Below are 12500 nucleotides of genomic sequence, written 5' to 3' on the forward strand. Positions count from 1 at the left end.
GGGGGGGGGTTGCGCAAAATTTTCAGACAATCTGGTTGAGGCTCACATGCAGGTCTACCTTAGGGTGTAGTGTGTTAAGAAAAATAGAAAAAGTTGGGATTCAGATGATTTGTGGCTTCTGCTATGACGGATTAGAATTATTTTGGCAGTGAAGAGTTTAACACATTTTGAACATTTAAAAGCTTAATTTCCACCTATAGCATTTATAATTCATGAAGCCTCATATGTTTTCTGCCCTTTGTGACTGCTTCTCTCTAACTGGGTCAGTCAGGAGCTAGGCTCTTCCATGTGGAAGGATTAATGTTGAAATTTTTCAGAGACATTTTCAGGGTGTCTTTGTAGCACTTATTTGGTGCACTAACTTTATGTTTCAGTTTTGTACGTATAAGTATCGTCTTTTATATTTTATTTTTCAGGAAATCTATAAGCAGAGTGTTGGCTATGATCCTGAAGGCTTGTTGGGAACTTTGAACTCGTGTTTTATGTGTTTCTTGGGGCTTCAGGTATGTACAGAACTCATGTTTTATGTGTGTTTGGGGGGTTTCAGGTATGTACAGAACTCGTGTTTTATGTGTGTCTGGGGGGTTTCAGGTATGTGCTTGTTTTCAAGGGGGTTCTACATGACACATCTGTCAGAACAGACAAACTGCATTTTAGAAAAAATGATTTTACCGTAGTTTTACGTTGGACAATTAAAAATTTCTATTAATTTTTTTTTTCAGGGGAGGAGAAATTGCTGCTAAAAGGAAATTTACTAGTTTTTCGTAATTTTTCTTCATTTGAAATGATCGTTGCTTGTTTAAACTGTTTTTGATACCATGTGGGAAATTCTTTTATTTCAGGCTGGAAAGATTTTGTTTGTGCACTCCGACTGGGTGAAAAGGTGCCGCAGATTTTTCCTGTGGTCCATTCTTACGGTAAGCTTTTCATGGAGTTACTTTTTGCCAACCATGTTCAGAATGATTGAAACCTTTTGTTTAATTATAAACAGTGATTTTTGGTGGTTTGCGGGTGCTCTTGTGTGGTTTGCTTCTTCTTTCTTATCAAATTGTATCGTCATTACCTCCCCTCCTTTTTTATGTTTGGTTGTTACTCTCTTGTAACACCTAATCTTCGGCACTTATATGACCTTATCGTGTTGCAAGTGCCATAAAACTAATTAAAACAAAAAAGAAAAACAAAAGATGACAAAATATGTGCTGCTGTCTGTTGTTGTTGCGGTATTCTTGTCATGGGGACTTCAATACAGTGTTTTTTTCTCTTTCACGATGTATTCTATAAGCTATTTGTGAGATAGCGTGGTGGAATCAGGCTCCCGTCAAAATAATCAAAGTGAAGAAACTTGCATTTTTCCGCAGTTTTGTGAATGTTTATCGAATTTTTGTTTTTTAGCTCAACGCCGTTCATGCCCATTAACTCACTCGGGACCAGCCCTATTTTCGGACACAAACCCTTGGGACCAGGGTTTTTGGAGGGTTTTCAAAAGATTATTTAGTGGTGTTGTTGTTGGGTTACAAAGCTGAAATTTGGCACACTTACAGATACAACCTTTCTAAACACAGTGCATTTAACGAAAATCCTCTATGTTGGATACTTTTTTTTTCACGATTTTTCAAAAACACACCCTTTTTGAGAAATTCAAAAAAAAAATTTTCAGCATCCATGATACAACCCTGGCTAGGTTGTTAGTATATTTGCTGTAAAAAGACCCTAAAAGTAAAGATTGATAACTGTTATTGTGCAAGGCATGTGTATGCTTGGAATTCTGGTGAAAAAGAGACTACATTTTGCATCAAAACCCGCATGGTTGGCACAGACAGAGGTTGAGAGAAAATACAAGAAGCCTCGTGAAAAAGCAAAACGAAACATAACATGCAAAAACATGCAGTTTGACTCACCAAAGGCTTGTGTATCCAATAAGTATATACTCCAGTAATCCAGGGGGCAGGGGGTTTAGTTACAGTACTCCTTCTTTGTGTGGAAGTCCTGAAAGCAGGGGACCACACACAGGGGTACTTTGTGGTATGGGCACCAGAACGACGTTTCTTTCCGCTTCATTGTGGAGCCCGGTTGCTTCGCCTTCTCATAGCACACCTTGCAACTCCGGGTGGGACGTTTCTTCTTCTCAGTTGAAGGAATGTAGTCCGGGAAGCAACGTGAGTGAAGGCGGTCAAGCTGTGTGGGAGCTGGGTCCTCGGAATCTCCTTCTTGCCAGCCCAAGAATTCCTCCGCCATGCCCTGTCCAAGCTTCTGGATAAACTAGGAAATTGGCAGAGGCTTCCCACCTGTTGACGTCTGTTTCCTGTTGTACAGGATGGATGCCTGCACCATCATGAGGGTAAACAGATGCCCAAACAGTTTTTTCCACCATTTCATGGTGCGGCGATGGAAAGGCATATAGGCCATGAGTTGGTCGCTGCGGTCTACACCCCTCATGTTGAGAGTGTAATCCTGGACCACCTGCGGTTTCTCCTTGGTCTGGGCCCTTGATCTCACTGTCACCCTTCTCCGTGGGTCGTGCACCGTTGTCAGCAGGTTGACAGACTTTTTATCCTGCCAACGGAGGGCCACCAGTTTGTCTTGCCGTCGGTACGCACTCTCTCCTGTCCTTAGATTTAGCGCTGCCAAATCCTTCGGCATACCAACACGGTTGGCTCTTACCGTACCAACAATCATGGTGCCACCTGCGATCATCTCTTGGTACAAAGCTGGACAGGTGTAGTAGTTGTCCGTGTACAAAATGTACCCTTTGTCCATTAGCGGCGTCATCATTCGTCGGCACACATCCACGGGTTTGTTGCTGATGGTAGGGTCGCCGGCATAAATTTCAAAGGCACAGACGTACGCAGAGGCACTCTCGCACAGCATGTACAGTTTGATCCCCCACTTGTTGGGCTTGTCTTTCATGTACACCCTGTACCGCAGGTTTCCCCTCCATGGGCAGATGGCTTCATCGATGACGAGTTTCTGTCGAGGGGTCACGAGGTCTCGGAAAGTAGCAGAAAGGGGATCGATAATTGGTCGCAGCTTATGGAGAGGGTCATGACCAGTTTCTCGGAGGGGGATGTACGTGGTGTTGTCGTTGAGATGCAGGAGGCCAAGAATCTGCATGAAACGGTTCCGTGACATGATTTTGGGGGCGAACGATGTGCGGATGATTTCTGCCGTACTCCAGTAGTCCTTCAGACAGGGTTTCTTGACCAGTGACATGTGCACCCAGATGGTGAAGAACCCCCACAACTCCTTCAGTGTCACTGTGCTCCAGTTCTTGTAGAGACTCTCAGGGGGCAGCTGTCTTCGACCCAGCTCCGAAGCAGCGTACCTGTTCGTCTCTGTCTTGATAACTCGTAGGATGTCTGCCGTGAAGAAGAGACGGAAAAAATCCAAAGGAGTCACGACATTATCTGGTACGTGCACGCCAGGCTGCCCAGTAAAGGGGACCCCAGGAGGAAACCCAGTGAGATCCTCAGTCCAGTCACCTGTAGGTGTAGGTGCAGGTGCAGGTGTAGGTGCAGTTGTAGGTGCAGGTGCAGGTGCAGGCGCAGGTGTCACATCACCAGACGGTCGCATGCGTTTAGGAGGCCGTCCCGCAGACGTTGAAGGTCCTGGGTCGGCATCGTCACTGTCCTCATCAGGACCTGAAATTATAAACATGAATGTTCGAAAAATTTAGACGACTCAATATAACAGAGCATCAATTTCAATTTTATAATGCTTGCCTGAGTTAGAAACAGAATCTAAAAAGCTACATCTAAATCTAGATGTAAATAAGAGCAAAACAAAATAAATCTTAGTCTGGACCTGACTTGGTACTACGGAATGACTTCAGTTCTAGATCTAGATCTAGATCTAGTAGAAAATAGCTTGGTAGTGATTCACAAGCTCAAAATAGCCTCCTAGATCTAGATCTAAATCTAGATTTTTAGATCTGTACTAAAACAAAATCTAATCTAGATCTAGATTGTTATCTTTGTCATGGTGAAATGAGGTACAAGAAGTAAACACAAAAAGTAGGCGTGGCAAGTAGGCGTGGCATTGTTTACTTCTCGAAAGTGATAGATCTAGATCTAAACTTGCTCCATCAAGAACAAAATTCTCTCCTCAGTCGTGATAGTCAGTCCCGAGATGCAGTGATAACACCCTATTATCGCCAAGATGTAAATATTTCTCACCTGAATCAAAAAATTCCCCATCAGAATCAGTTTCTTCAACGTCGGAGTCGAGCGTCTGAAAGAACTCAATCACTTCAGTAGCCTTTTTTCGCTGGGGTCGAGACATGATTTGATGTCGATTGAAAAACAAACTTCAAAATCTCCCTCGTTCGTTGAGAGTCACTCTTCTTTAGGTCACCGGAAGAAGGAATGGATCGAGTACCCGGATATTACAATAAACATGGATAATATATGGGGTTGGACGATTTTTCGGGGTTTTATTCTCATCACGAGTTAACTCATGATCGGTCCTCAGGCGACGGGAAGCCATCACGAGATAACTCGTGATTGGTCCCCAGTGAGTTAAGGAACTCATTTCTGTGTGAATTTTCTGAAAAACGTTGATTAGATGCACAAAAAATGTAAATTTTCAGTTACCAGGGACTCTTAAGCTAAGGAAATACCTAATCTTTTGCGGCATTTTTCTCACTAATTTTACCTCTGAAAACAGGTGACCCCCACCTCCTTCTTTCGCAAATATCTCGATTTTTATTCAAGATAAACGGATATTTTTTTCATCCCAATAAAGACAAGTGAACAAGCTTTAAGATGATACCAATAACTCTACATGCCCAAAAATTGACGAGATCCTGATTCCACCACGCTGCCTCACATTTCATGACAGTTGACACTCATAAGGGGATGATGACCTGCAGAAGAGGGTGGTTGGCGGGTGCTCTGGTGTGGTTTGCTTCTTCTTTCCTATCAAACATCTGTCATTTTTATCTCTCCTTCTTTTTTATGTTTGTAACTCTCTTGTGACCCCTCTAATCCTCTGGCGCTCATATAACCTTATACAGTTGCGAGCGCCATAAAACCTCTACTAAAACTAAACTTAAAGCTTTTACTAAACTCAAACAAGGTTTGTACTTAGATTTTGTAATCAAGCAGTGTTTATTTAGACTCGCTAATCGAGGCGTGTATTTTGAGTCTCTAATCAAGAAGTGTCTTTTGACTTTACTCACTAATCAAGGCGTGTATTTTAACTTGACTCACTAATCAAGGCATTTAATTTGACTTGACTCACTAATCAAGGCGTGTATTTTAACTTGATTCACTAATCCAAGCGTGTTTCCCTACTGCCCACAGGGAGGTCTGAGCTTGGTGCTGTGTGAAGCATCCCTCAATGACGGCTGGATCCCGATCAACAAAAACTTGTGGTGAGACATCAATTCTTTTGCACAAGATATTGAGAGATGTGTGCTGAGAGACACGTACTTTTGTACCCAAGACTTTAAGGGACGTATACTTTTTTTTTACACAAAACATTGACAGACTTGTACTTTTTTTAAACAAAACATTGACAGACTTGTACTTTATCTCACAAAACATTACGAGCTGCGTCCTTTTTTACACAAACATTGAGAGAAGTGTACTTTATCACACGAAACACTGAGAGATGTGTACTTTTTTACACAAAACATTGAGAGCTGTGGGGGTTTTGGGTTTTTTTTAATGCACAAAACCTTGACAGACATGTATTTTGTACACAAAACATTGAGAGACATGTACTTTTCTACTCAAAACATTGCGAGCTGCGTCCTTTTGTACACAAAACATTGAGAGATGTGTACTTTTTTACACAAAACATTGAGAGACATGTACTTTATCACACAAAACAGGGAGATATGTCAACGCTTTACACAAGCATTGGGAGTCGTGTACTTTTGACACAAAACATGGAGAGCTGCGTCCTTTTTTACACAAAACATTGAGAGATATGTACTTCTGTACGCAAAACATTGAGAGACATGTACTTTTCTACTCAAAACATTGAGAGCTGCATCCTTTTGTACACAAAACATTGAGAGATGTGTACTTTTTTACACAAAACATTGAGAGACGTGTACTTTATCACATAAAACATTGAGAGATGTGTAGGCCTACTTTTTTTTTATCCAAAACGTTGAAAGATGTCAACGCTTTACACAAACATTGAGAGCTCTGTACTTTTTTACACAAAACATTGAGAGCTGTGTACTCTATCACACGAAACATTTACGGACGTGTACTTTATCTCTCAAAACATCGACAGACATGTAATTTATTCCACAGAACACTGAGAGATGTGATGCGTACTTTATTGCCCAAAACATTTGAAGTACATGCATTGAATGACGAGTACTTTCTTACACAAAACATTAAGAGATGTGTACTTTTTTACCTTTAGAGATGTGTACTTTTTTACACTAAACATAGAGAGAAACAGAGACAGAGAGAGAAAGTTAGAACCAGGGAAGAGGAGAGAGAGAGACAGACAGAGAGAGACAGACAGACAGACAGACAGAGAAAGAGAGAGAAATAAAGAAAGATTTATTGTTACCATCCCAACAGGTCTCTGTCCTTCGTCCTGGCCCTGTCTGGCATGGCCTTCTTCCTCCTCATGGTCTGCTATCTCCTCATTGACGTCTACAAGGTCTGGACCGGGGCACCCTTTTATTACGCAGGTGAGAAACTTTACTCAACGCAGGTGAGACAAATTTTACTCTACGCAGGTGTATGTTCGTGAGAGAAACTTTACCCAACACAGATGAGACAAACTTTACTCAATGCAGGTGTATGTTCGTGAGAGAAACTTTACCCAGCGCAGATGAGACAAACTTTACTCAACGCAGGTGAATGCAGGCGAGTGAATGGTTTTATCGAGTGCTGTGGTGGGGTTTGCTCCTTTTTTCCTTTTAAATGTTTATTGTCCTTATCTCTCCTCCTTCTATTTTGTCTATGTTACCCTCTTGCAACACCTCTAATCTTCGGCACTTGTGTAACCTAATTGTGTTGCCAGTGCCATAAAACTCTTTCTAAAACTAGAAAGAATGCTTTTGAATTGTTACAACGCATTTCTCCCTCCCATGACCCAATTTTTACAGCGAGTTTTTCCTTTCACTGACCCAATTTTTGCAATAAGTTTTCCCTTACATTGACCCAATTGTTACAAGTTTCTCCCTCCACTAAACCACTTTTCCTCACATTAATCCAATTGTTACAACAAATTTCTCTAGTTTCTTCCTCCAATGGCCCAATTGTTACAACAAATTTCTCTAGTTTCTCCCTCCAATGACCCAATTGTTACAACAAATTTCTCCCTCCAATGACCCAATTGTTACAACAAATTTCTCCTTCCAATGACCCAATTGTTACAACAGATTTCTCCCTCCAATGACCCAATTATTGCAACCAGTTTCTCCCTCCACTGATCCAATTTTCTCTAGTTTCTCCCTCCATTGACCCAATAGATCTAACAATTTTCTCTAGTTTCTCCCTCCATTGACCCAATTGATACAACCAGTTTCTCTAGTTTCTCCCTTCACAGGCCATAGCTGCCACTTTTCTGCTACTTTCCTCGTTCCTTCGCTGGGCTGCTCTCGGTCGCTATTATTGCGATACTTTTTTTTACACACGGAAAACACCGAACCGGGAGAGAGACGAAAACGGGGCTTGCCCATGTCGGCCCGTAGCTTTCTACTTCCATTCTTCTGTGCCTAGCTCTAGTTTCACATTGTTTATTGTGAAGCAAACAGTGTCCATCGAGCATCAGGACGTTGGTGTGCCGAGTTGTCATTGAAAACGGCGGAAATTCGAGAGAAATTGATGCAGAATGCAAAAATAAAAGGAGCTGGAATGAGAAAAAGCAGACAGTGTGCAATTTGAAAAGTTTGTTAGAAAATAAAGCATTGAGCACTTCTTTGTGGAAATGCGCTATATAAATGCAATTTATTATTATTATTATTAGAAAATTGAACAAGACGCTTGCTGCACTTTGTATTTGGTGCAATAAAGAAATCGCTCAGTACAGCGGCAAAGGCATTGCCTCCGTGATCCAATATTGCTCTACGTCGATGCACAAGTTTAAAGTGAAAGAAATCTTTGTATGAGACACCAGCTGGCAACGAACACTGGATTTTTAGTCACCAAACTTTGTCAAATGCTTTTTAGACAACTTAGTGTCTTATTTTGTTGTTGTTGGGTTTTTTTTTCAAATACATTTTAATTCAGTAGCCTATGGTTAACAAATATGACAGTTTTCCCTTCCAAAGACATAGGCTAGATGTTCCCATATATTGCCTCTGGATCCCACTGGTTTTACTCCGCTTTCGGAGAGCGCGCTCGTACGCCTTTTTTGAAATTCCTGAGTGGCAGCCATGACTGGCCCAATTAAGTGTTCCCTTTACTGCCCCAATTGTTACTACAAGTTTCTCCCTCCTCTAACCGGATTGTGTTTTTTCCCCCGATCTGTCCCCAGGCATGAACTCCATCGCTCTGTACTGTGGTCACGAGTTTTTCTCCGGCAAAGCCCCCGTGTCGTTTGTGGTCCCGAAGACGCACGCCTCGCTGCTGGCCCTCAACTTGTGGGGGGCGACCTTCTGGGTCTTGGTCTCTGTCTACTTCTACTACAAGGACATCTTTATCTCTGTCTGATGTGTGTCTGTCTGTCTGTCTGATGTGTGTCTGTCTGTCTGTCTCTGTCTACGTCTACTACAAGGACATCTTTATCTCTGTCTGATGTGTGTCTGTCTGTCTGTCTCTGTCTACGTCTACTACAAGGACATCTTTATCTCTGTCTGATGTGTGTCTGTCTGTCTGTCTGATGTGTGTCTGTCTGTCTGTCTCTGTCTACGTCTACTACAAGGACGTCTTTATCTCTGTCTGATGTGTGTCTATCTGTCTGTCTGTGTTCACTTCTACTGCAAGGACATCTGTATCTCTGTAAAGTGGACATTTACTGTCTGTGTTAAGTCTTCTTGTCTGCTATTTTATTCCTTTTTATGTCTCTCTCTCTCTCTCTCTCTCTCTCTCTCTCTCTCTCTCTCTCTCTCTCTTTCTCTCTCTCTCTCTCTCCCGTTCCTCCCCCTCTCTCTGGGGACAGTAGAATGACATACCCTTGCATGCCCATACTGGGTGCATTTACCTGTATCAGAAAGGTCAGACTAAGCTGTTCATTTTTGTCTTCTGCTGACTGATATTATTTCTTGACCTGAAAAAATGAACAGTAAAATATTGTCTGAACATTTCTGTCATATTTTTTGCATTTACGGACAGATGAACACTATAGTAATGGTTGCTTTTTGTTGTTTTTTATTTTGTTTTTCTGCTGAGGAACATGTGGGTCTTGTGTGTGTCAGTGGCTCTGTCTATCTGTGTGCCTGTGTGTGTCAGTGTGTCTGTCTGTCTGTCTGTCTGTGTGTGTTGGTGTTTCTGTCTTGTCTATTCTGTTTGCCTGTATGTGCCCATGTGTCTGTCTTTCTGTCTTGTCTATCTGTTTGCCTGTTTGTGTTGGTGATTCTGTCCATCTGTTTGCCTCTGTGTGTGTGTCAGTGTGTCTGTCTGTTTGCCTGTGTGTGTTGGTGGTTCCGTCTGTCTGTTTGCCTGTGTGTGTGTGTCAGTGTGTCTGTCTGTTTGCCTGTGTGTGTCAGTGGTTCTGTCTGTCTGTTTGCCTGTGTGTGTGTGTCAGTGTGTTTGTCTGTTTGCTGTATAAAGATGTGAACCGACAATGGTCACTGTTTCTGTTGCATAGAAACCCAAACCGGTGTCTGTTGTGCAGCAGAACAATAAGGCGTTCTTGTTGCTTTGTTCGCCATATGATTATTGGTGTAGTGTAAGTGTTTTTGATGTCCTCAAATGACTGATGTGTAAGTGTTTGTGATGTCATCAAATGACTGATGTGTGTTTGTGATGTCATCAGATGGTTGGTGTAAGTGTTTGTGATGTCTTGAGATGCCTGGTGTAAGTGTTTGTGATGTCTTGAGATTCCTGGTGTAAGTGTTTGTGATGTCATCAGATGGTTGGTGTAAGTGTTTGTGATGTCATCAGATGGTTGGTGTAAGTGTTTGTGATGTCATGAGATGGTTGGTGTAAGTGTTTGTGATGTCATGTAAATGTTTGTGATGTCATGAGATGGCTTATGTGGGTGTTTGTGGTGTCATCAGATGAATAGTGTGTAAGTGATTGTGATGTCATTGGATGACTGATGTCAGGGACAGAGTGAGGGTTCAGATATTTTGTTTTCCGGGGCTGTGATTTCTCTGAGCATGTCACTTACTTTTGTTTTCCATTGTTTTGTTTTTTTGTTTTTTTTGTTCTGCTTGAAACTTGTTGGGAAAAAGGGATAGCTCAAAATAATATTACATTACAGTGCTTCTGTTGGATGATGTGAAGAGCACAAAGATGTCCGGATGTGTGTTTGTGGGGCTGATGGGATTATGATGTGATGAAGAAGCCTTTTGCTTGTCCTATGGTTACTAAAATGTTCTGCATGACTTATGATTTCCAATGTGTGCTGCATGACTGATCAGATCCTGATTTTTTTACTTTAAAATCCTGATTTTTAGATTTCATAGAGTGGCAGGTCTGCTTATGATTACCAATATTATGTGAGGCATCATGGTGGAACCTAGTGCTTGTCAAAATAATGAAATCGAAGAAAACAGCATTTTTCTTTCCGCTTGGCAATTTTTATAGAATTTTTGTTTTTCAGCTCAATACCGTTTATATTAAGCATGGGCGAAGTCAAGTCGAGATTCGGAATTCGACGAATTCGTGGGGTCTGAGTCGGAGATCGGACATTGGGCAGGAGGGCGAGTCCGAACACGAATTCCCGAACTAGGGCAGCCATGGGGAAAATAGATCACGAGGAGCGAAAACATATTTAATTTGTTTAAAACTGTGAATAATTTTACGCAAAACTGCACCCAAGAAACATTTTTGGACGCTCAAAATTTAGATTTACCAATAAATGAATAAAAATGCATAAGTATCATAAAACACGATGTCTGATTTCTATTTTCCCCTCGCTGTGTTCAGAAGGAAGCGGCGAGTTCGAATTGGACCGTCCCACGATTCCATCGACTCAATGAAAGTCACATGAGCCTTTAGAACGCGCTGATTCGCTAGCAGTTACAAATCCCTTCTGCTAGTGGTTATGCCCTTAGAGGCCAAGGTCAATTTTACGCACTACGGTGACGGACGAGCATTGCGTCTCTGATTGCACCAATCACAATTGCAAGCCATCTTCACGTCAAATTCAAATCCCGTGATTATCCCAGCCTCCTTCTTTCTTTGGCTTTCACTGCGATCACACACATTTCACTACTTTTCTTCTCTTCATTGTACTATTTACATGTATTTTCTTACGACCTGTCTGGCACTTACATTTACATTGTCACATTTCTTGTCTCTTTTGCATTACTCCATGTTTGTTTTCAACCTTGTATGTTTCATCTTGTCATAATAAATGTTGATTATGATATAGATCTAAATCTAGATCTATTACTGTTATTTTTTATAGACTTCTGTCTTGCTGACTGTTGCTTTGATTAATGCATGGTCTGACTTTAGAGTTCGAGACTGCTGGATTTTATGCTTTGATTTTTATTATGACCTGTTTGCATTCATTATCCTCGCACATGAAAGCGGCTGTACTGTCAACGAGGGGCAAATAACTTTCAAAACAAACTGGTGCCCTCCCCTGATGTCAATGAAAACATTGCCTGCCTCAATCCCGACCTCTGTGACCTCTTCCCTGCTCCTTCCCCCTCCCCCTCCCCGCCCCCTGTGTCTACACCGGTCCGTGGCGTCGGGATTCTCTACAGCGTTTTCGACTCGACGGCTGTAGGGAGAACGACTTGACTTGACACGAATCCCACCGAATTGACCTTGCCTCTCCTCAAATTTGATTGGCTGCTATCTTGACCTGAATTCGAATTCGGAGTCGAAGTCGACGAATTCGCGCCCAAAAATGTTCGGAGTCGAAAGTTCGGAAGTTCTCGGAGTCGGCCCACCCTTAGTTTATATCCATTTAACGGGAGGAGAGACCCTTGAGGACCATTTTTTATGTTTGTTGCTCGAGATCAAATCTTAGTACACATATAAGTTAGGCATAGTAAAATCTCTCTTTTACATTGATGGCAGCCTTGCCATCTATTTTTCCTGAAAGTTTCATGTCAAAAGAGTGAAAAGTAAGGAAGGAGTAGGGAAAAACCTGGAAAAAAAAAGACATTGTGCGAAAAACAACCATTATTGTGAAAATTCACTACATTTACCCCCCTCATTTTTTCAAAGGCAATTTACGAGGAGAATAAAGACTTTCTCAAATGTCTCCATGCCATTTTTAGACAAAGAACTGGTTGATCTTCAAAAATCAGCCGACATCTCAATGTGCATAGCCTGACCCAAAATCGGCAAAATCAAGGGTCGCTCCCCGTAACAACAAATTCCTGTGGGGATTTTATCTAACAACGTTGATTAATTAAAGGCACTAAAAATGTAACTTTACAGTTTCCTTGGACTCTCCAG

General features: G+C 41.7%; 1 protein-coding gene across 1 annotated transcript in view; it reads left to right on the top strand.

The window, feature by feature from the left end:
- LOC101855957 (heparan-alpha-glucosaminide N-acetyltransferase) overlaps positions 1–8684 on the top strand; it is a gene marked incomplete in the record, with an annotated part of 31880 nt that extends 23196 nt beyond the window's left edge. The window contains 5 exon segments of the mRNA XM_013083987.2: positions 417–503; positions 843–917; positions 5301–5371; positions 6546–6658; positions 8452–8684. Of these exon segments, the coding sequence (XP_012939441.1) occupies positions 417–503; positions 843–917; positions 5301–5371; positions 6546–6658; positions 8452–8627 (522 nt within the window).
- Positions 8685–12500: the final 3816 nt, after the last annotated feature.

The sequence above is a fragment of the Aplysia californica genome, unplaced genomic scaffold (assembly GCF_000002075.1).
Source record: "Aplysia californica isolate F4 #8 unplaced genomic scaffold, AplCal3.0 scaffold00266, whole genome shotgun sequence".
In the NCBI taxonomy this organism is placed as follows: domain Eukaryota; kingdom Metazoa; phylum Mollusca; class Gastropoda; order Aplysiida; family Aplysiidae; genus Aplysia; species Aplysia californica.